Source organism: Scardinius erythrophthalmus, assembly GCF_964197995.2.
Source record: "Scardinius erythrophthalmus genome assembly, chromosome: 2".
Lineage (NCBI taxonomy): Eukaryota > Metazoa > Chordata > Actinopteri > Cypriniformes > Leuciscidae > Scardinius > Scardinius erythrophthalmus.
The window spans coordinates 35,771,137-35,796,587 of NC_138222.1; the positions used below are offsets into that span (position 1 = coordinate 35,771,137).

Sequence of the window (25,451 nt, forward strand, 5' to 3'; positions counted from 1 at the left end):
TAATAATGTACATTACCATTCAAAAGTTTAGGGTCCGTAAGATTAAAAAAAAAGAAATTAATAGCAAGGATGCATTAAATCGATCAAGTGACAACAAAGACATTTATAATGTTACAGTGGATTTCAAATGGTGTTCTTGTGAACTTTCTGTTTATCAAAGAATCCTTAAAAACATGGACAATAATAAGATGTTTCTTGAGCAGCAAATCAGCATATTAGAATGATTTCTGAAGGATCATGTGTCACTGAAGTCTGGAGTAATGATGCCAAAAATCACAGAAATAAATTATATTTTAAAGTATATTAAAATAGAAAACGTCTTTCAAGAAAAGACTTCTTTCAATAAGATTAAAAATAGTAATGTTTCCAAACTTTTGACTGGTACTGTATATGTAAGGGTGTAGTCACACTAGGCGATCTGAACTGTACCCGAGCATGTTTGACCCCCAAAGTCTGGTTCGTTTGACTAGTGTGATCGCTTCGTACAGTGCCCAGGCGCTGTTTGCTTAATCATCCATGGCCCGCTTGGAAGAGGTGGGCCAGAGCACGGTTCAGTCGGGCTCGGGTGCGGTACGCATGCAGTGTGATTGCTAACCGTGTCGGAGCACGGAACAGCTTCTACTTTTGTGTGCGCTACTGTCATCATTACATCATTACAGACAGCAAACATCTTCTATTATTACTTAGACAGTACACTTTTCAATTAATGTAACTAAATTGAGTATATTTAGGTTTATAACGTGTCTGGTTTGACAATCTTGCCAGGGCACTTTACAAGGCAACTGTGCCTAGTGTGAGTACACCCTAAATATGGTAACTAACAAAGTCCTGCTAATATAAGGTCTCCTGACAGGAGATTGAGGGGGTTTTGTCTCATAGATACACAAATGGCCAAAAGTGTGTGTAAATGTATGTCAGTATTGAAAGTTGAAGTACTTACTGCAGGCTAAAACATTAGCTACAGTTACAGTACATTTGAGTCAATAGAGTATTAAATTCACAACATTTTCTCTCTTCTCATTCACAGGCAGTTTGTTTTTACAGCCTTCACTGAGGAGTTCATCTCTGCGCCTTTCACTGAACAAATCTATCATTTCTTCGTGCCAGCTTTGGCAGACCCAAAACTAGCTTTCCCATTTCAGAACTTCCTTTGGTCACTCCAGGCCACCATAGCCTCCTCTGCCCAGGCCAGAGCTCAGGCTCCTTGGCTCTTTTACTTTGTGCTGTCAGTTGGAGAATCAGGACTGGGTAAGTAGAGTGTGTAAGAAAGATAAACTGCACTGTATGACTAGTATAACGTGTGCTTAAAAGGTGACTTCTTTAGAAATCGATTTGCAATTCTTTTTTAGATATCTTTAAGAGTATATTTAGGGAATCAGGTTTGAGTATTTTGTCTGTTTTATTTGTATAGGTTCACTCTCAGAAGAAGGGTTGCTGTTGTACTTAAACGCTCTACAGACTCTGTTGCCATTGTTGCCAGTGACGGAGTGCAACAGGAGAGCTGACATCAACAGTGATTCAGAAGATGAGGAAGAAATGACTGTACAGCCTCTTGCTTCGCAGGTACACACATTATCTCTTATCCAAATCTTTGCACAGAAGAAAATATTCAGAGAGTAGCATACAACGGGTGGATATAATCCTGTTTCTTTTTCAAAAGGATGGGAGTTGGATTTCTGTGTATTACATAACAGAAGAATGTGTACAGAAGTTGGACACCAAGCAGCAGACTAATGCTCTGCTAACATTAGTGTGGAGAGACTCTGCAAGTGAAGACATCTTCACCATGATGGCTTCCATCTGTCACACGTTGATGGTGCAGCACCGTATGATGGTGCCCAGAGTCAGGTCAGATCACATACACGCATGCAAACAAAATGAATCACCTAGCATTTTGTGCAACACAACATTAAGGATAACCAATAGAACTAGATGTACTGCACAGTGCACATTTGTGCTCTATCACACTCTCATTGCAAGATAAGTTAATCATGCTGTACCTCTCTAATTGATAAAAAGAGGTGCAGTCAAGAAAGTGATATAGATCAGAGTCGGATAGGATTGGGATGCACTTTTATAGTAGTATATAAAAGATTCCCAAACATCAAACTGTCCTCGAGTCTGTGAGCGTTGTTTTTCTTTTTTCTTTTTATCTTTGCCTCTGTTTTTCTGCTGGTTTTTAAAAACAGAAAACAATAAAATCTCTAATGAAGCAGTCAGACGGTTAAGTCTCATCTTGCTGTGTTTTTTCTATTACCAGGGCAGTTTTAGTTGCTGTCACTCATCAATTAGTTTAATGAGCTCTCCTCTCAATTACCTTTGCTTTTTTCTACTTCTGGTTCTGCTATATTGACAAAATGAGAACAGGATTTCAGCAGAAAGAACTTGAGAAAGAAAGAAAGTGATGGAGAGAGGTGGTATGAAAGACAGGGAAGAGAAGAACGTCTAGTTTAATGAGGGAGAGGGTAGGGCTGGGCGATATGGCTGAAAACTGTATCACGATATAAGTGTTTCATATCGGTCGATATCGATAATTATTGAATTTTTTTATAACATATTTAAAATAAGGACCAGTCCAGGAGACAAATATATTACATTTAAAGATTTTTTATTTTAAACTTAACCTACCTCTGATTATAATCCCATCAGTTATAAAGGCAGAAATGTCAACACGACCATGGAAAACTCAAAAGTCTAAAATCACAATGAACACTTAACAATTATCTCTTAACATTTAGGTGCAAAATTAAAGAATACGTAAGAAATGCTTTATAAAGGGGTGGGCGATATGGCAAAAATATAATATTACGATTTCTTTCTATAAATTCTATAAATCTATTTCTTTCTATTTTCTATAAATTATACATTGATACTTATTAAAGCTATTAATAAAGTTATTAGTCAAGAGCAGTGAGTGATTTTCTCTTTACATTTTGTTGTTTTATTAACATTAAAGGGATAGTTCTCCTAAAAATTCTAATTTTCATAATTTACTCTCTCACAGTGTTTTAAACTCGAATAAGTTTCTTTCTTCTGTTGAAAATAAAAGTTATTTGGAAGAATGACCAATAGTTGATGTACCAGAGTGACTTCCATAGTATATTTTTCTCCTATGAAAGTCAATGGGGACCAGCTACTGTTTGGATACCCACATTCTTCAAAATATTTATATTAGAAAATATTAGAAGGCAATTAATACAGGTTTGGAACAACATTAGAGTGCGTAAATAATGAGATAATTTTTATTTTTGGGTGAACTATCCCTTTAAGGACAAGCGGCAGCGTGTTTACTATTACTGTCTCTTTAAAAGCTGCGCGCGACGCGTCTATTATACACGCATTTGACAAGCAGATTTTCTCTCAATTTTCTCAAGTTTCCTTTCACTTTAGACATATCCGACTAGTTTATGTAAACTTTGTGTGTATATAACAGTATTAGCAAAATAAGACTCGAAATATAACTTAGTCCAGTATTGAGGCGCTGGTAGACAGGCTTTTAGAGCATGCGAGCTTCACATGTACGCGCTGAGAAACGCACACGCTAGAACAGCGCATCAGAACCATTTTATGATCAGAACGCGAATAACAGAGAAACTGACGACGGTCTTGCATAATCTGCAGACGACATTGGTCTGACTACGGTCAGACTTTAAGTCAGGCGAGCTGACTTTTTCTGTTTTATCTAGTTACTAGAGAGTGAGTGCCTTTGTTCATGCAATCAAACTTGCTTTGTTGGTTTCTTCTAACGAAAAAAAAAAAAAAAATATATATATATATATCGAACGTTTTATCGAACGCATTTTTTATTGATATTGATTACGTGTCTATCGCGATACATATCGTTATCGTTTTATCGCCCAGCCCTAGGAGAGGGACATATTTGATTGGTAAAGCCAGTGTCAATCAGCTAATCAGAACCTCAACACATGCCATGTGTTTAATCTCACTAAATCATTTATCGTAGTGTATTAAGCTATAAGAACCCTGCCCTATACCTTTTATGTTCTCAGTATTGGTATTCAAATCTTGTCAGAAAACAGTCTTCACAATTAAAGGAGTAGTTCACTTTAAAATGAAAATTGCACCATGATTTACTCACCCTCAAGCCATCCTAGGTGTATAATGTGACTTTTTTCTTTCAGACGAATACAATCGGAGTTATATTAATAAACACCCTGACACCCTGCAGTGGATTGCAACCATCAGTTTGAAGCTCGAAAAAGTGAATCCATCCATCATAAAAGAACTCCACATGGCTCCGGGGGGTTAATAAAGGTTTTCTGAAGCACAACGATGAGTTTGTGTATGAGAAATATTCATATTTAAAACTTTATAAAGTAGCACTTTTTCGAGCTTCCAACTGATGGTTGCAATCCACTGCCATTATCAAGCTTGGAAGCGTCAGGGTGTTTATTAATATAACTCCGATTGTATTCGTCTGAAAGAAGAATGCCATCTACACCTAGGATTGCTTGAGGGTGAATAAATCATGAGGTAATTTTCACTTTAAAGTGAACTACTCCTTTAAGGAGGCAGCATTCACAAGCCTTTCATATCTTAGAAAAAATGTTAATGATCCATCTTGCATATGCTGAAAAAAAGTCACTTCTTTTTTTCTATTTTTATTTTTACATTTTCACATTCTTTTGTTAATATTTGCAATGTTTAAATTAACATTGTTTAAAGACCCTCTGTGGTGAATTTTTTTTTATGTTGTTTATATCTCTATGTGCTCTTTTTTTTAATATGCTTTAAAGGGTTAGTTCACGCAAAAATGAAAATTCTGTCAGTAATTACTCACCCTCATGTTGTTCCAACCCCGTAAGACTTTCGTTCATCTTCGGAACACAAATTAAGATATTTTTGATTAAATCTGAGAGCTGTCTCACTCTTTCATAGGCTTCTAAGGCATTATAACTTGCTGGCCCAGAAAATGTATTAAAGACGTCGTTAATATAGTCCAAGTGACTACAGTGGCTCAATCTTAAGTTTATAAAGCGACGAGAATACTTTTTGTGCGCAAAGCACGCGCAGCACGTCTGTGTTGTACGTCACACGTAGGCGCACTACTGGCCGACACTGGTCATGTGTGTGATGCGTGTGACGTACAACACAGACGTGCTGCGCAGATTTACTACGTGAAAAAACTTGAGGCCCAGAGAGAAGGAAATGAAAAGTGGAATAAAGTCGTAATTTTTGTTGTTTTTTTGCGCTCAAAAAGTATTCTCGTCGCTTGATAAACTTAAGATTAAGCCACTGTGGTCACTTGGACTATATTAACGATCTCTTTAATACATTTTCTGGGCCAGCAAGTTATAATGTCTTAGAAGCCTATGGAGGAGTGAGCCAGCTCTCAGATTTCATCAAAAATATCTTAATTTGTGTTCCGAAGATGAACGAAAGTCTTACGAGGTTGGAACACCATGAGGGTGAGTAATTACTGACAGAATTTTCATTTTTGGGTGAACTAACCCTTTAGTCAAACCATGTGCAAATTCATAAGTTAACACCATTGCTGAGTATTTTCTCCTTAAAACTGTAGTGAAAAAAAGACAGTTTCTTATGTCACAAACTACCTTGTTGTAACCAATCACGTCAATGTGTGGGCAGGCTTTAGCATATCATTAACTATGCTCTGAAGCAGGGGAGTCTCAAGAGAAGCCAGGTTATCCCAGTATATTTTTCTGTTGATATGAAAAATCAGGTAGATTTATCAGTATAGCGGGTGAATTATGTATATGATGTATATTACGATGTTATGATGAACTATACGGCTTTCTCCACTGATGTTCTAAGTTGTTCAAAGTGTTTCTAAGGATGCTGATTTTTAGAAAGCAGCTGTCTGACTCTGAGGTGACGAACGGGAACATGGTTTGTGTAACATTAGCAACACATTATTAGCTGTTTGATAACGTAGTCAAGCAAAAGGCTAATCATATTAATTACAGTTATGTGTCCGATGTTGTAGAGAGTGATCCATAAAACACATTACCATTCTGACACAACGTCTTGTAGACGAGCCTGTATGAGCCAGTGGAGGCGGGGATCGTTTGCATATTTATGGTTCCGTGTAAACTAAATAAAGCAAGGTTGTAGAGTTACATTCGAGCTATTTTAAGGCATGAATAAAAAAAAAATGGACAGGAAAAAACATTTAAATATGACATTTTGGTGATCAAAGATGAGTTTTAAGGTACAAAATTATTGACTACAGGGGGACTTTTAACTTCTGGATAAATAGATTTCATGTTTAGGCTGTTTAACACACATTTAATCATTTTGCACCTTATTGTCTAATTAAAATGATGCTTTCATATGCTAAAATTACTGCATATGGGATTTTAAACAAAGTAAAATGATCTTTTAAATACTATTTAATATTATTAATTGTTCTATGGAAATATAGAGTAATCAAAAATATATGAAAAAAATCTAACATGCATCCTCATTTGACTCAACACTCAAGTTTCTGGATGACCCTTTAGACTTCCTTCTTAATCTTGCTCCTGTAACGTCTTTAACATGTTTTGCCTGTTCCAATTACTTTCATACATGACATAAACCGCTTATTTCCATTGGTTTCTTTCATATTCTTTACTCATCCTTTTTTCCCTGAATATTTTTTTGGTGGTATTTTTATATTTTACAGCTCCGTCGAGAAGAGAAGGCTTTTATCATAAATCCTGCCTTCACTACTTTATCATTATCGGATATCTGTACAAAATAATTAGCTGGCCTAGGAAGATTAATTCTTGCAGGAGTGGATGGGATAGTTTTACAAGAGGTATAACAGCTGTCCCTGATTTACAACCTTTAAAGAAGCACCCAGTGCGCGTGCAAACTTGGTTGCCTTTTGAACATTATCATATTTGAAGTGAAGAGTGTGGCTGTATTTTACTCTAAACAGGTCATTAAAGTATCAAAAACTGTTAGAGTGCTTGGTTCCTGTTCATGGAAAGGTCTCATTAATGTTAAGCCTGCTGTATTTGTTTTGACAATTTAAAATCACATACAGTAAACTTCAAACATATTTACAGAACAACCAGTAAATTTTACAATTTAAAACTGTAATTTAGAAGAACCGGTAAAGCCAACAGTCATGCGACGCTATCTGTCTTGTTCTTTTTACATTTACTGACATCCACCATAATAACACTGGTGGTAAAGTGAAAACACAAGCTGAGCTAAATACTAATATGTAGAAGCTGCATACAGTGTCATGAACACAAACACAAAACACCATCATGGTAACACACAACACTAAAATAATGCAATAAACACTCTTTAAACAACATAAGATGTAACATAAAACCCTAATGTAACTGATGAGATAAAAACTAAGAAGAAACATAATTATTACATTTAAAAACCATCAAATGTGAAGTGTCACACTCGGAATTCTAGGAATGTCAGTTTACAGTTGTTTTCACTGTAAATTATAAGAAAAATTTGTTATTTTTACCTCCATTTAGTACAGGAACTTGCTGTTAACGTATTAACAGGGTTTTTCAGTCTTTTACTGTTAAAATTAGTCATTTTTTATAGTCAATTACAGTGCATGCCCTGTGAAGCATGTAAGCAATAAATAATAATAAAACGTTTAATTTATTGTTCTCGCCTAATTTCCCTTGAACCTGTGATGCTGAGAAAACTGCTTAATTTGTAAACTCACTTTACTGTATTTGGTCCTTGATTGAATTTATCATAAACTGATATATTTATTTATTTATTTTATTTAGAAAAATACTGCATGGCATTTTGCTTTGTGTGTCAGTTTAAATTTTTTAACATTTGGTCTACTTATTTCCCAATATTGATGGATTTTAGACTAGTGCTTTGTGTGTGTGTGTGTGTGTGTGTGTGTGTGTGTGTGTGTGTGTGTGTGTGTGCGTGTGTGTGCGTGTAAGGTGCATGTACACATTCTTACCTAACCTTACCCCAACTTTAATCTTATTTTCTCCCTTAATTACTTGCAATTATGCTTTATTTATTCTTTCACCCCTTGACACAAAACAAGCATGCAGTAACCACCAGAGTGATTTCTCACACCCCGGTGTGATGCCTGTTAGGTTTAATGATTTGGGTGGCCTAAGCACAGTATCTAATTTGTGATGGCAGCACTGTTTCTACGGTCAGGCCATTGTAGCCGTGCTACATTGTCTCTCTGGCCGTCATTAACTTAAATGGAGCCCCCACAGGAACCACTGGTGTGTTTACGACCCTGAAGCAGACTGCTAGTTTACTAATGGAAGGTGCCTCACCTAAATAAAGCTTAATGGCTCATTTAATCTTTCCTGTGGTCACATACAAAGACTAGAAATTCCAGCTCACTGGGTTGTTTATATTTTTTTCTACTTTATGAGTCCTGCTGGAAATTTGGGAAGTTCAGGTTTTATGGGCAGGAGATGTGGTTATTTGAACATTTAGAGATGCGCATAGTTCCTGTAGCACCTTTGACTTAAAGTGTTGGTGAATTGTTAAGTAATGGTATTGTGTGTGTATATAGCCTAGACTACATAATGTTTAGTGGTAGCTTCTTAGCTGGTGTACTGGTGTACTTTGTCTAAAAATCTTTATTCTGTTTTTTGTCCTTTTTTTAGGCTTTTGTACAGTTTAGCCTTCAATGCTCGCTTTCTTAGACACCTCTGGTTTTTAATCACATCTATGAAGACTAAAATGATCACAGGGTGAGTTTTCCACATTGTTCTTTTCTAATGCATATTTATTGAATATAATATTAACAAATCCATTTTTCTTTTCTCTTTATTCTCTGTCTCTTTTGTGTAGCTCTATGGTTCCCTTGTTGCAGGTGATGTCCCGAGGTTCTCCAATGTCTCCGGAGGACTCCAACAGGATCATACCTCTCTTCTATCTCTTCAGTTCACTCTTCAGTCATTCACTCATCTCTGTGCATGACAGCGAGTTTTTTGGCAGCTCAGCAGATGGTAATAATACCTATTTCTGCAGAAATGTACTAATAACTGTATATAAATATATTGAAGTATTTAACAGATCAGGTAATTTAGTTCTTTTTGCCTTCTTTTTATTGTGGTCTTGTTAATACTATTACACTCCTAAATGTTTTTTCATTGCTCGGGCAGGTCAGAGCCAGTCGTCGATGATGCCCTTCTCTCTGTCAGAGTTGGTGACATTATCTCGGTGTTTGCGGGACGCGTGTCTGGGAATCATTAAGTTGGCCTATCCTGAGACTAAGACAGAGCACAAAGAGGAGTATGTAGCTGCGTTCCGTAGCGTCGGGGTGAAAACCAACAGCCAAGTACAGCAGCGCATCCAAGCTCAACAGAAACGATGGGTCCAGCTTTTTAAGGTGATTTCCTCTATTTCTCACACTCTCGTATTACCTAGTTAATGCAGAATTCACTTTCATTAGGTGTTGTAGTTGAAAGGAATTAAACTTAACCAGTACTGAGAAGATTCTCACTAGCACTTATTCTATATTCATTAGCGGTGATAATACCTCCAGTGGATGATGTGCGTTACTTTTAACCGGGCGCTGTATTAGCAGTCCTAACAACGTCTTTGATGACCTAATTAGATGGGTTTACAATTAATGAGGCGAATAGTCTTAGCATCTGTTATGGCCATCAGTGCTGATCAGCCAGGCAGGAAGACCACTCACTCGGGAAATTAATAGGTTGTTTGCCAAGACTAAGTGAGCTGAATAACGGCATTAGGATATTAGTCAGCTGTCTTCACTCCATCCATCTCCATCCTCTTCCTCGTCTTTCTCCATCATGTTCTTACTTCCATCCCCATGTCAAGTTTCAGCTTTTTCCTCATTATTTGTTTGTGGTTTAACCCGATCTCTTGCTTGCTTTTGACAGCTCATTTACCTATTTTTCTTTTCATTTAACTAAACTTATTTTCAATAATTTTAAAATTTTTAAACAAATTTTAAAAAAATTTGCTCCGATTCAGTTAACAGATAATTGTGGAGATCATTAATATTAATTTGGATAAAGTTTAAAATAAACTTGGATAAAAATAAAAGTAAAAAACAAGTTGTTATTTGCGAAATTCAGTTTTCAGTTTTTTTAGGCATTTTCTCACCTTCCTCATTTGGAGCATTTGTTTCGGAACTTGGTGTATTTTCTCCCTCATTTCGATTTGCTTAGACATAAATGAACAGAGTAATCACGCTCAGATCCGGAGTAAAATAATCAGTCTGAGAACGCCTGAACGAGGGGGTCTTGGCCTAATTGAAAACAAACTCTGGAGCAGTTTGCGTATGGTGAGAAAGCAATCTGACCTATTTGACGTAGTGAGCCTACGTTCTGACGTACAACCCAGAAGCGCTGCGCTGTACACTACGTGAACTCACTCAGAGGCCCACACAGAAGAAAATGAATAGTTGAATAAAGTCGTTATTTTTGTTGTTTTTGCACACAAAAAGTATTCTTGTCACTTGATAAACTTAAAGGGATACTTCACTTCTGGAAAGATGAATGTGTATTTAAATTGGGTCATTTATGTAGTAGAAATGTGAAATTATTTTTGAATTTGGAGCCTTCTAGATTAAGAAAAGCCAGAAAATGTATTTTTGGCTCATGTGGATGAAGGACAACAACTCCCAGAATGCACTTGCTTCGCTGCCCTAGGAGGCCACTCCCAAGCCACGCCTACCGGTTACAGAGGGCAGTTAAACAACAAAGCTAGGCTACTAGTGAAACTCCGTGACAAGTCTGCCTGGGTTTTTGAGATCGCACAAAATGTCCGGGATTCGGCTTTTGCGTTCTACAGTCGCCATTCATCATGTTTACTGTGGCGAGCAGGACGAGACTAGGGCCGCGGGAGAACGACGCAAGGCCGGTGGCGTGATTACTGATGAGCGACACCTGTGAAACGCACCGGTATCGTAGGCGATCTCTCACAGAGGAGCGGGTATTTTCTTAGCAATGGTAAAACGCACATCAACCGATCACTTGTTTAGCGTTCATGTAAACACTACATTAAGATTCCCCAATTGGAATGAATTCAGTTAGATTGAAACAAAAGGTGTGCATGTAAACAATGAATGGCGACTGCAGAATGCAAAAGCTGAATCCCGGACATTTTGGACGATCTCGATGGCCGGACATGTCCGGGAAAAAGAGGATGTATGGTAACCCCTACTACTCAGCTTTCTCCACAGAATAAGAACCCATTAGCTTAGCTTCCATATAAAAGATGGCTGACACTGTTTGTACATTCTGTGAGTGAGATCCCACCCTCTATGGGCGGGTTGAAAACATGCGGGACAGCCCCTACTACTGGCTGTAGTCTCTAGCCTCTGGCCAAAAAATCCTCAGATGACGCAAAATGACGATTTTTGTGTCATCGGAGGATTTTTTCCAGACAAAAAATACATAAATCTCTCATCTCATGGGGATATGAGGGAGGAAAGCATGGTAATTCGAAAATACTACAGGTTTTCTACTGATACAAAGCTTAATGCTAAATCCTGAAGTATCCCTTTAAGGTTTAGCCACTGTAGTCACTTAATTAAATTAAATTAAATTTATCATTCAGAGTGCTAATCCAGACTAATATACATTTATGCACATGTGTAACCACAACAGCTAGTTTGTGGAGCTAAATTGTCAATCCATCTTGATGGATGACCACTATGAGCAGAAACCCAGAAAACAAACAGGTGCACTCTGAAATGAAAAATGTTGCCTTGTGAAAGTGAACCTAACCAAGGAAAAAACAACATTGTAAATATAGCTGCTTGCAGCGATGATGGGCCCAAGCTCCAGCGTCACTGCCACCTTTAGGACAGCTGTGCACGGTGGGCAATGTGCATTTAAAGCGGATAAATGTAAAAAAAAAACTGCGTCAAAGTTGTTTGAATATGCCTCATTTACTGCAGCAGCTGGTGCCATTATGACCAAGAACCACAACATCCACATCCATGAGATCTTTTAAATTTAGATGAATATCATGTCTTAAGATGTTATAGGTCACTTTCAAATAAGTGTGTAAGTTATCATTTGCAGTTAAAAATTGTGTACATTCATAAGTATTTATCATAAGGTTTCTTTTTATAGTTTTTATTAACCTTAATTAACCTTTAATTAACCTTATTATTAAACTAATTATATAAAACTATGTTGTCAGTGCAATACAAATAAGCTGGTTGTATGCCTTTATTTTGTCATTAAAACTGATAGAAACAGATCCTAAGTCAGGGATAGGCAACATCAGTCCTTGAGTGCAACTGTCCTGCAGATTTTATCTCCGACCCTAATCAAACACACTGGAATTTTCTGTGCTATTCTTTAAGACTCTTGTTCTGAGAAAAGCACTTTAAAAGACATCTTATTGCTTGGGTTCCACTGGTTGAGTCAGTACAGCACACAAAAGGCTATGAAAGATTTCCACAAAAGATGGCGGAAAACGCCTCCTGTCAGCTAAAACGACCCATTAAAGAAGTACAAGCAGGAGAAACGCATTTCCCAAATTGAATGTGCAATTTACAGTCAGCTCTAACGCAGTTGACCCCTCACACACTAATGTTTGCCTCCAGCCATGGGCCGTCCCTCCGGATGTTTTATCACTCCTATTGTCGAGCTATCTATTTAATTGAAAGAAGTTAATTGAATGAAAATGATCAACTAAGCTTGTATTAATATTGCTAATGGAACTTTCTTCTTGGCCCTGTTTGGAGAGAGATGTCACCACAGGAGTTTTGGAGAGACCCATTAAGGCCTGCACTTAACCCGATGGGCTAATTAACCAATGCTTATTCATTCCACTTAGACAGGAAGAGCCTTCGAACCCCCTGCCCCTCAAGCCCACCAGCAACAGAGTTTTGCACTTGCCGTTATTACAGTGATGTTAACATTCCTTGGTCAGAGATTGATAGGCGTTCTCTAGAAATGGCCTTCCAGACATTTGTTTGCCAATGTAATCGGAGAAAATTAGTATTAAACAGAAGTGTAGATAAGTGAATTCAGATGAAGTCAATTGACTTTAGATGTGACTTACCCAGTGTTCAAAAAGAATGAAGACTTCGAAAAGACATATTTGTTAAATAGCATTGTGTGTGTTTTTTGTTATTGTTTTGCTTTTCCCTGCACAAGTGAGTGTGTGTATATTTGTGTCCTGATGTCAACAAAATACATGCTTTGTTAGTTGTGCTGGCTGCTCCACTTTTGGTTGCACTATTACATAAGCTATGTAAACATAAACTATTTATACTTATTAAAGAAATAGGACAAACACATGGGGCAGATAGTTATTGGTTGCTGAACTGTTAATGACTAAATCGTAATGTTTTTAATAATATTTTTAGAAGCTTAAAATATGCATGATTTTCATATATTAGCCATTTTTTTTAAATATATTTTATTCCTGATTGTGAATGCACATTGTGCTAAACATTTTTCTTTCTTCTTATAAATATGTTAGGTGATTACCAACCTTGTGAAAATGCTCAAAGCCCGAGATATTCGAAGACCATTCTGTCCATCGGGTCATTGGCTGTCTGATGAGGTCAACATCAGGGCAGACAAGGTAAAAAATAATTAAAGAAATTTAATCATATAATTAAAACCTAATAAACAGAATTACTAGTTTTGCTGTCTGATTAATTGACTGCAATGTATTTGATTGATAAATATTAAAGATCCAATGAAAGCTGGACTAGTTAGATTTTTGCTAATGAATGGCAAGCATTTGCATTTTAAAGAATAAATACAATTTATTATGAAAGTGTAATGGTTTTATTATTTAATCTAGAGGTGTACAGCAAAGCCAATATTTGTATCTGTGGCAATGGCAAAAATATTTGTATTTAGATAAAGCCAAATGTGGGTAGGACATAAACCGGGGGTTGTCTAAACTATACGAAAAGCCTGTTTTAAATATAACTTTGTTCCCTTCATCATTTGCATATAGCAAGTATGCCTTGTATCATTCATAAAATATTTTTTTTCTTGTTTTTTATTATTTAATGTATTTATTTATTTTTATTTTTTACAAAATGTTTTAATCTTTTAATAATTTAATACAACAATAATTCAAATATCCTTTAATTAAAACAATAGTACTAAATGTTAAATAAAAGGTTTGTTTGTCTGTTTACCAGAGAAACTGCGGATTGCTCTCCCTCATCAATCATGTTGCTTTAATAAGAAATCGCTCCTATTGGTCAGAAACTACAAAAACCAGCAGAACCCATTATAATTAGTTATACTGTCTGTCTACACTGCATGCAGTGCAGCACGACGAGTCATAGACACAAACGTTCTATTTCTTTGACGCGTACAGGGCAGAAAGCCACATGCTGTTGCGCACGCCAGTTATGTCACACGTCTGCTTTCCGCCTCCAGCAAGACAGAAAAACATAATATTATGTTTCTCTTTTGTAATGTATTATGTTTAAATAGATATGAAATAGTACAAAATGTGTATATTGCTGTATCTTAGTTGATGTATCTCTTAACAAGCTCTAATTTCTGAGAGACACAATATACAGAAACTGCAACACGACTGATGGCGCTGCGCTCATAGAGTTTACACTCATTAACTTTACACACTCAATATTGCATTGTAATTTTAATATTTTTCTATTAAATAAGGCTATCACCTCTCTCTATCTAGCAAGCACAAGGAGTTTTTTCTATTATTATGTATAATTCGTTTTGAAGTTATTTTTCATGCCTTTCTGAATAAAGCTTTGGGCACATCCCTAATATAAACAAAAATACATGTTTCGAAATAAATAAGTTTGAAAATGCATGAACTCACTAATAGCTTGTAGTGAACTGACTTGCTTTGTATATTATCGTTTGTGTGTAGGTGACTCAGCTCTATGTGCCCTCTGCAAGACATGTGTGGAGAACCAGGAGAATGGGACGTATCGGACCGCTTCAGTCCACGTTAGATGGTAAGACTTATACATATGGAGAACAACCACATCTAAACTGAAGTGTTGTGGAACACAAACAAAAACATGTTGTAATATTAACATGGCTTCTGTCAAGCAATTTCATTCCAAAGCAAGAACACTCAAGAGGGTCTTAATGCTAACTAGTACCAGTGTGTCTGATATTTCCCATGCCACCCTGGAGCATATGTGCTTAAAAATTCAATCAGCCTAAGGCTGGACACATCTGGCTGCCTGTTTGTCCGGACCTTTTTCATTTCCCTAAATGGACTTGCGAAGTAGTGACGAATGGCTCCTGTATTGACCATGCTGCGCCATATTTCTCCACCAAGATGGCCCCTTGATGGCTGGTTTGTGGAGAGAGGGAGAGAAAGGACTGACTAATTGAGTAGAATCGTTCCACCATGCAAGCAACGTATTAGACGAAAGACACTTCTCATCTGCTGCTATGGCAGTTTTTTTCCCGTGGTCGAAACGTTTGTATAATACAAAACAAACGTCCCTGTAAGTAGGGAGAGGACAGGTGGATGGGCAAATCGCTGCTGAGTTAATTAAAAGTGTGTGGCAGGAAAGACAGAGGGGGATTGAGTGATCTTTAATGGGATGCTCTGTAAATATCGCATTCAGCAAGGCTGGAAGGAGACCTCACTCAAGGTTGTGCAAGTGTACAGATGTAAATGAAGTAGGTCTTTTGCAACAGACATCATTGTCTTGTGCAGGTTAATTATCTCTAACAATTTACTGCCACATCGTTTGACCTTGTTGTGAAAGGAAAAAATATGTGGATATACACTACCGTTTAAAAGTTTGAGGTCAATAATATTTTTTATGTTCTTGAATGAAGCCTAAGGTCCCACCAATTTAAGAAAATAAATAGAGTAAAAAATAAATAAATATTGAATATTATTACTATTTAAAATAGGGCTGTGTGATTTAATTGTTATTGATTTTCGATTTTGGCTTCCAACGATTATGAAAAAAAGATAATCGAGGTAAAACAATTATTGTGCCGCTGCTGCTCTTTGTCCAGCGCACCTTCCTTTCCTTCACAGCGGTGCCCATTTGTTCCTCCCTAAATTAGCCAAATAAGCGAGTGTTGTAAAATGCATTCTACTGTTGTTATACTGCGGGACGTGCTTGATATTAAACAGTGTTATTAAAAGTGCATTAAGCCACGAAAGAGACACTGTTCCCCAGGTGGCTTTCTGTGTTAGCGCTGCGAGATGTAGCCAAACGTGGGTAAGCAAAGTATACTTTGAGCTTCAGGTGTGGGCCTAAATGGTCAAATACACACAAATATGGCGTCTTAGCGAGTATTCATGTAACCAGTCATTGGGACAGTTGGGAGTAAATAGGAGGTGTATCAATATATTGGATCCGTGTAGCACCATCCTCGTTTCTCTCTATCTGGCCTTTCCGAACTCGCCGCATTAACCCTATAACTGCCGGTGAAAAAAAACACAGCAATTTCACAACAATTATAAAGAGTCTGTGGGATACAGTACTTTGATTATGGTTGCACGTGCACTTATTGTTTGCACTTAATAAGACTAGGAGAAAACTGTTATTTATTCCTAGTTAGTTCAGTTAGGAGGTCACACACAGCTTCAATCAGAAGTTCTGGAAGCTCATAATTCATGTACAGTAAGGTCTGAACTCTGAATAGACTTATGTGAAATCATACATGAGAAAAGCCAGTCAGTAAAATTCTTTTACAGAGCTTGTATTTTGTTTTCTTTCAGTGCATTTGATCATTCATACTCATAAAGTAGACCTGAAAAGACATGCATTAGAATATTAGTTAAAAATGCACCTGCAGACTATTTTTCTCACAAATTTTGTCACTGAGGATTTCTGCAAAATTGTGCAAAATTTGCATCTCGTCTCGTTCTCATGAACCCAATTTCGTGCCTCATCTCGTCTTGTGAGACAAGTGTCTCGTCACAGCCCTATTAAGTATTAATCTGTATTTTAATGTAAACAGTGAAGACTATTCAGTGTTATTTTACATTTGATTATATTCCATTACTTTGAGCTATTATCTGAATACAATTTAGTACATCTTCCTGAAAAACTTAACGCACTGTTTATTTAATTTGTATTTTTGTTCTGTTGAATTTATTTGTCAGTTTTGTTTATAATAATTATTTATTTTATTTTTTTTATATTGCTGATTGTTTACTTGTTTTCTATAATTGTTTTGAGGACCTTTACATTAGTTAACCTTGTATTAGTTTATGCTGAAGTATTTATAATTTCACTGAAATCTATTTTCTGTATTTTCTGACTGCTAACAGCAAACAATGCCAAGTGTTTGAATGTTAAGCAGCAAGCTCATTGGCTGTTGATGCCACAGCAACCAATCAGCTGCGCTATATAGATAATGATGTGATGCTAACAAATTGAGTTAAAGGAGAACTCCGGTCAATTTTAACATTGAGCTCATTTTTTTGTAAATTTGGAGTGCTGTCATTACAGAGAACAACGACAAAAATCGGTGTTGCCTACACCATGTTATCCTCTTTTTAAAATTTGCACCCTGTTGACTTCAATGGGGCAAGTTTTAAACCTGCTTTTAGCCTCTTAACATCCTTGATGTGTCATTACAAGTGCACAGCTAATGTGAGTGATTCCTGCAGAGTGATCGCGGGTGAATCTGACTGCAGTAGATGTGAAAGATATGAATAAAAATGATGTTTATTCAGACAGCGCACGTACCTGTATTTACATCCTGTTTTCGGTTGAAGTCCATAGTAGTCGATTGCTGAGTTCATGCGCGTGATCATAGGTAACTAAACCTATGCGTGTGAACTCGACAATCGATTACTATGGACTTCGACCGAAAACAGGATGTAAACACAGGTATTTGCACTGGCTGAATAAACATAATTTTTATTCATATCTTTCACATCTACTGCAGTCAGATTCACCCGTGTTCACTCTGAAGGAATCACTCACATTGAAGAATTTTTGATTGACTGGTAGTATATGTGTTTGGATGGTGAATAGAGAAGCATCAACAGGATAGATGAAGATGGAGGATGAATTCTCCAGGAGAATTAATTCTGTGCTTGTTGAGTAAATTGCTTGTCAGTTTTATATCTTTTGTTGTCCTTGTAAATTGAACAGCAGATTAATAAAATATTGGGATTGATTCCTAAAGGTGAAAAACACATTGGGTGTTTCATAATTTCATTATAAATGTGTATATTATATATATTTAAAGAAGACAAGCAGTGACAATGATACAAGGGGAAACAGCATTGGAAAATAAGGAGATATTCAGAGATGACTTGAAGAATAAAAGTTTAATAAAAGATTTTTGTCCCCCGCACAGTTGGACTGGAGCCTCCACCATTGTCAGTATCGGAGGAGAGACATTTGGCTATCCTGACTGAACTACCATTTGTTGTGCCCTTTGAGGAGCGAGTGAAGGTAAGAGCCATTACTGGTATGATATGGATTCCATTTCATGCTCAGCACTGGTCTAAATATTCAATGATCTGTGAATTAAAGAGAAGGTTGAAAGTTGTAATTAGTTGATAGCATTGGGTTTTACAAACTCTTTCATGTGTTTTTGTGCTTTAGATAAGAAACTGGGAAAGTGAGAATCTAAATTAACACATGCTCAAATTCAGATCCGTTAACTGACTTTAATCAGCTAAACTTCTTTCATTCTGTTTTTAGATTTTCCAGAAGTTGATCTATGCTGATAAGCGGGAGGTGCAAGGAGAGGGCCCTTTTTTGGATGGCGTTAACGTCACTATTCGGCGGAACTACATCTATGAAGATGCATATGATAAATTATCCCCCGAGAATGGTAAACAAGGCAAACCTACCCCTTCAAATATGCTGAAAGCTCTTTTAATAAAAAGCGATTAGCACACATAATGTGATGTTCATAAACACTGGGATGAGACATTAAAGGAATAAGATACAATAATTTATAGCAGCTGTTTTGATGATTGAGGGCGAGGCCTCTTGAGTGTAAGAACTTACCTGAGAAGTTTTTTTGGTTGTGTAGCACCAGACATTTATAGATGACAGAAGATTTTGTCAAATTTTAGTGTTTGCTTTTTTTTGGTAAATGTTTTTCTGACTATAGCACAGACTGGTGTTAAGCCTTTGAAGTTTTTATGTAACTGAAGTAGCAACAGATCTTTTCTTCTGTACTGTGATGGACATCCAAGTGAAAAAGATTATCGAAAAAGAAGGAATGTAGTGCAGGGATTTGATGTTTTATTCATTGCTTGTTGATTCATGGCAGATCTGAATGAGAACTTGATTTTCTAATTTTGTCACATAAGAATATAAATTATTGTTTTCTCATAATATTATTCCCTGTACTTCTGAGGTAATTCACCCCATACAGATGTTATTACTAAAAGTCTGTAAAATAGGGCACAATGTATTGTTAATATTCATTGCATTGTGTTTTGTTTTAGGGTTAAAGGAAATGTAAACTTAAAGGGTTAGTTCACCCAGAAATGACAATTCTGTCATTAATTACTCACTCTCATGTTGTTCCAAACCTGTAAGACTTTACTTCATCTTCTGAACACAAATGAAGATCTGAGAGCTTTCTGTCCCTCCATAGACAGCTACGCAACTGACACTTTGGTGCTTCAAAAAGTTCATATTCCATATGAATTGAGCGGTTTAATTTTCTGAATACACTCGATCGCTTTATATGACCAACAGATTTAGAATTTAGTCTTTTATTCACATATAAACATTCATCTACTCACACATCAGTTGTGGTAAACATAAGCTTAAGCATGTTCGCTTGACATGCGAGAACCAATGAGGTTCATTCTCGTGTTACACAGCACGTTTGAGTTTCAGCAAGAACCAATGAGGTTTGTTCTCACGCATCAAGCAGGTTCAGTTGAGCTTCTGTTTATGTTCACTGATCAATGTTTATATGTGAATAAAAGCCTCAATTAAATCTGTTCATTATATAAAGCAAGTCTCTTCAGAAAAATTAGACTAAACTGCTCAATTCATATGGATTTGTTTTACGATCTTTTTCTGAACTTTTTGAAGCATCAAAGTGTCAGTTGCGGACAGAAAGCTCTCAGATTTTATCAAAAAGATCTTCATTTGTGTTCTGAAGATGAACTAAAGTCTAATGGGTTTGGAACAACCTGAGGGTGAGTATGTAATGACGGAATGTACATTTTTGGGTGAACTATCCCTTTAACGGATAATGTCCTGGCAGTAATTTATCAGTACCTTTACGTTTTTCTACAGATTTTTGTTCTTACGGTGCATGTGGAGCATTCTAAATACATTTGTTTATCTCCATTTCAGAACCTGATCTCAAGAAGAGGATCAGAGTTCATCTGCTCAATGCTCATGGGCTAGATGAAGCTGGCATTGATGGAGGGGGAATATTTCGAGAGTTCTTGAATGAACTGTTGAAGTCAGGCTTTAATCCTAACCAAGGCTTCTTCAAGACAACTAATGAAGGGCTTCTCTATCCGAGCCCCACTGCAGAGATGCTTGTGGGAGAATCCTTCACCCGCCATTACTACTTTCTTGGCAGGATACTGGGAAAGGTAAGACCGATTTCACAGGGATCATGTGATGTATTGCATTACACTATAACATTCTTTATCTCTTCAGTGGTGCAGAGACCAAAGAGCATTACGAAATCAGTTTGATCACCTGGTACACCTGTTCACGATTTAGTTAACATATTTCACTGCAAGTTAATAATTTAATAACACTTGCAGTGGCTTGTCTTTTCATTTTTTTCAAGGTGTCTCATTTGTCTTTGAGGTCAAATGGGGTCATTTGGATCAATGCTGAAGGTCAAAGGTCAGGTTCAATCAGTGGTCTCAGGCTGAGTAGCTTAGTTAACATTATAGATCATATGCATTATCTTTACGAGGTCACTGAAGTTTAAAGTCAAGTTTATTTGTGGCCTTTTGATAGATCATTTAGGAAATTACCTTTAATAAACCTCCATCAAAATACTAGAAATTAATGGTTGAATGTAAATTAAATAATTTGCTCACAATCACATTAATTTGTCTAATTGTATGAGGCCTCAAAGTAGTTTAGGAGCTTTAATTTAGCGACAGAAATAACAGTTAACTGTTTCCAAGCATTGCAGGAATCTGTATATACAGTAGCAGTACATCGTTTCTGTTGGAGGATGGAAATAATTTGATATAAGTGCATTCTAATTTCTTAATGGTTAGAATGGTTCACAATAAGTGGAAAATGTTTTACAATAAAACCATCTTGATAACTCTTTGATTATTCTAATTTTGCCTAGTGTTTTCCTATAATGGCTCCACCTTGAGCCACAATTTATTGACGCTATTGTTTTGGCCATCTCTTTTGTATGGCCGCTAGATGGTATTCATTAGCCGCTAATGTTTTTAAAGTTTCATTAATGCGTATGCCCAGGATTGTTTATCACAAAGCACATTGACTGGGGGAAGGGTAGATGAATTACCTCATGCCAAGAAGCTCGCTGCTCAATTAGGCTACTCCATTAGCCCATGATTTCCTGTCTCTGTTTGTGTAGCCATCGCATTTGGCCATGGACGCTAAATCAGCTAGCACCATAAATAACTGGAGCCGTGCCGCTGGTAATAGTGTTTTGATCTGTTTTACAGTCATGGGCATCAACACCACTTGTGAAGAGGCAATTCAGGCCACTTATTAGAGAGCTATAATGAACACACACACATACACACACACCTTGTATGATGGAAGGGACATAACTGAGCTCCTACCCTGAGGAATGGCTGGCCCCCCCTCCCTGCTACTTTCTTGATCTTATTCCATTCAATTGCCCCCGCTCCTTAGTAATGGGCGAAGCAATTAAGGTGACGAGATTAATTTCAATTTGACTTTCAATTAACCCTCCTTCTCTCTCCATAAATATGTGAAGGTGTGGCAGACTGAGTGGGATATTGATATTTGTTTAGTGCTGTTATAAAGACGATCTGTATAGATTACAATTGCGTCACTGTAACTGTGGCAGGGTCCAATGAAGAGACCTGTCAATTTTACTTTTTGTGATACAATACATTTTTTATTTTTTATTTTGACGATTTGTCACCATGGTAAATTTATCTAATTGGCTTTGCCTTTGGTAAAAGGTTTTGTACAAACCTGACAGTAGTGTTTTTTTTTTTTTTTGTGATGGCGTCATATATTATGTGAAATCTAAACTTCTTGCCTGACTGGACCAGCTGGATAAAATCCTGTTGAGGCCTATACTGTTAGCTTTGCAGCCCATATTTGTGTCATCAGGATTAAGAGAGTTTAGACATCATTGCAGATTTTGTGTGGTCCTGTTAACCGATGATTTACACAGAATTGGAGCCCTAGTCATTTACAAGGGTCGACACATCACTTCACTTATTCATTAAATGTTTTGATTAAGCTTTTGATTAATATGATTATTCTTTCAGCTACCATTTAAGAAGTGTAGTATTCCCAGATCCATTCAACATATAATTCTTTTTGGCAAATGTTTTTGTTTTATTATTATCTTTCATCATTTCATGATTTTTTTGATGATTGTTTTTATTAGGTTTAGTCTTGGACACTGACCAGGTTTACATTTCACTGCAAGTTGTATTCTATATATGACTGTGTAAGTGACAAATAAAATTTTCAATATTAATGTGTAGAATTGCTATTACATGTCTTTATCAGGAAGCCATCATGGGCTGGGTGCATTATAGATCATGATGTAGAAGAAAATGGTGTTTTCACAATATTGGAAGTGGATACTTGAAAAATAAATGTTTTTTATTTAAATATCAAGGCATGCTACAGCCATTTAATTAAAGACCCACCCTTGTGTAGAATTGAATTATTTTCACACTCTACTCTACACATGCCCTCAAATACGAACTGAGTCACACGCACAAATGCAACGTGCTCTGCAGTTCAACAAGCAGTGCTTAACTGTCCCTCTTCAAAGGGCAACAGAGAGGAAAGAGAAGGTCAGAACTCCTGATTGATGGCAAGTGTGTTAAATTTTTTATTGATTCTTAATGCTGTAAATTTACAAATTTATTTGGCAGAAACAGAAGGCAGCTGCTAAGTTGTTGGCGTTTACTCTCCTGATGGTGCCACAATTTGCATTAATTGCGTTGCCACTGCACTCACTTATATTAAAAGTCCTGGCCATTCATTAATCCTTTTTATCCCAAATCATTTTGGCACAATTTCTGGCAATAAACACCCATAAATAACCTGAAGGTTTGAAAAATAGGCTGCGTTGTGCCTCCATATCCTTATTGCGGCTTCTTCCCGGGAGCGACGTTATTGATAGGTTTCAGGAGGGCGCAGCACATATGTTCCCACAACAGGGCTCGTGGGAAGAGTGTTGCTAAGTGGATTATTTTGCATAAAAAATGTCCCATGTTTGAAGTTGCACGATTAACCTGTGTTTAGGAAATGCTCTGATTTACAGCCTGCGTGTGTGTTTTAGATGCATGCATTATGGAGATTTGGGAAATTTATAATCCATTTAGCTTATGTGGCTGAAAGATTTTAGTGCAATCATTTATGCAAGGCCTGTATATTTTAATGACCTCAGATATGGTCTTTTTAGGACTGTTGTGGTACTTTAGCTTTCAGGACTCACCATCCTTGTGCTTCTTAATGGAACAACAGGTTAAGGATATGTTGATGTTTTTAAAGTTTGAGCTTCTTCAGTATAAAGTGTCATTAGTATTTGGGACCGATTAGCCCACAGGATATAGATATTGTCATAATTGTGCCACTTACTTTACATTACACAGTGTTTAACAGTCCTAGAGGTCATATTGTTAAATATATTTCTCTCTGTCTTCTGTCTCCCAGGCGCTGTATGAAAACATGCTAGTGGAATTGCCTTTTGCCAGTTTCTTCCTGTCCAAGATTTTAGGCACCAGTTCAGAGGTGGACATCCACCATCTGGCCTCTCTAGACCCAGAGATGTACAGAAACCTGCTTTTCCTCAAGAGCTATGAAGGTGACGTGGAAGACCTCGGCCTTAACTTCACTGTGGTCAACAATGATCTTGGGGAAGCACAGGTGAACAACACGTCTCCCCCCCTTTGTGCCCTTTTGTTTGTCTTTTGTGTCTCCTCTCTCCATCTCTTGTTCTCTGGCATTGTTAATGATTGATCTAACTGTTGTTAGTCTTGGCTGATGGAGATAAAGCACGTCTCTGTCTAGATCTTTAAAAGTACTTCTCTGTTGACCAGCTCAAACATACCTACTGGGAGAAAACTGTGTAGCATAGTATAAGGTCTAATCATCCAGCTTGATATCTGGTAGTGCCACTCCTCACTTCCAAACATATGGAAACCAACTCAACCTGTGGTGTATGGAGAGAAATTGTGTGTGCTCTCCACATTTGGTTCAAGTTTAAGTAAAAAAAAAAAAAAAGTAATGAAAGGTATTGAATGTTCAGAAAATATTGTCAACTCAGGTCAACTATTAGTAACAATTATATCCTTAAATAACAATATATATATATATATATATATATATATATATATATATATATATATATATATATATATATAGACAGGATGGTTAACAGGGTGGTAGATTTAGCCTAAATAGTAATTCAGTAGTGACTAGCTAGTTTAGGACCAAATGATAATTGATACTGATTTTTATTAAAAAAAACTTTTATTTTGCATGAATGGAGAAAAATAAATCGTTTGATAATTCTTTCTTATTACTAAGGTACCAAAGTACAAGTAAACTCTTATTTACTTTCCCCTTCATTAGGTAAAGGGTGTTCATGGGCACTCATTTCCATTATGTTCCTCAGTTGCCTTAAACACTTTCCTCTGCAGCTGTACTGTTTCACTTTCAACATGGAATTAAATTATCACTGGACCCAGGGAGACAGTGCCTGTCACACTTCCATCTATTTGTTTCTTTTTCCAGGTGGTTGAGCTCAAACCAGGGGGAAAGGACATCCCGGTAACCACAGCCAACAGGATAGCCTACATCCATTTAGTGGCCGATTACCGTCTGAACAAACAGATCCGAGCACACTGCCTGGCCTTTCGACAGGGCCTGGCTAACGTGGTCAACCTGGAGTGGCTGCGAATGTTTGATCAGCAGGAAATTCAGGTAGCAGCTTACCTGGACGCGCACACACACATGCGCGCACACACACACACACACACACACACACACACACACACACACACACACACACACACGCATGCTAAAAATGTGGGAAAGGGCACATGTGTCTAGACACAAACCAATCAGTTATGTGTCAGAAAGGATTAATAATAATAAGATCAACAGATATTATCACCAGATAATATTGAAAACTGTCTGTCTTTTCTTCTCTTCTCTTTTTTTGTTGTCATTAATTAAATGTAAACAACTTAAGTCCACCTATATTTTCAGGTATTGATTTCTGGTGCACACGTGCCCATCTGTCTGGATGACCTGAAGAAATTTACTAACTACTCAGGTACTACAAGCACACCCATCAGACTTTTTATCACTATAGATTTAGCTTGATTTACTAGCCTCTCTTACTTTCCTTCCAGAGATGTCATGT

The 25,451-nt window shown here is 36.9% G+C and overlaps 1 protein-coding gene across 3 annotated transcripts in view; it reads left to right on the forward strand.

Moving 5' to 3' along the window:
• The window catches only part of ube3c (ubiquitin protein ligase E3C), a 35,062-nt gene that overhangs the window by 3,611 nt on the left and 6,000 nt on the right, over nt 1–25,451 (forward strand). For all 3 annotated transcript variants that reach the window (XM_081357429.1, XM_081357431.1, XM_081357430.1), the window contains exons 9-22: nt 1,028–1,248; nt 1,412–1,563; nt 1,661–1,848; nt 8,601–8,687; nt 8,788–8,945; nt 9,102–9,328; nt 13,414–13,518; nt 14,806–14,893; nt 18,231–18,328; nt 18,581–18,713; nt 20,207–20,454; nt 23,735–23,947; nt 24,818–25,006; nt 25,295–25,361. In XM_081357429.1, coding sequence (XP_081213555.1) covers nt 1,028–1,248; nt 1,412–1,563; nt 1,661–1,848; nt 8,601–8,687; nt 8,788–8,945; nt 9,102–9,328; nt 13,414–13,518; nt 14,806–14,893; nt 18,231–18,328; nt 18,581–18,713; nt 20,207–20,454; nt 23,735–23,947; nt 24,818–25,006; nt 25,295–25,361 — 2,174 coding nt within the window. The remainder of the gene's footprint in view (nt 1–1,027; nt 1,249–1,411; nt 1,564–1,660; nt 1,849–8,600; nt 8,688–8,787; nt 8,946–9,101; nt 9,329–13,413; nt 13,519–14,805; nt 14,894–18,230; nt 18,329–18,580; nt 18,714–20,206; nt 20,455–23,734; nt 23,948–24,817; nt 25,007–25,294; nt 25,362–25,451) is intronic.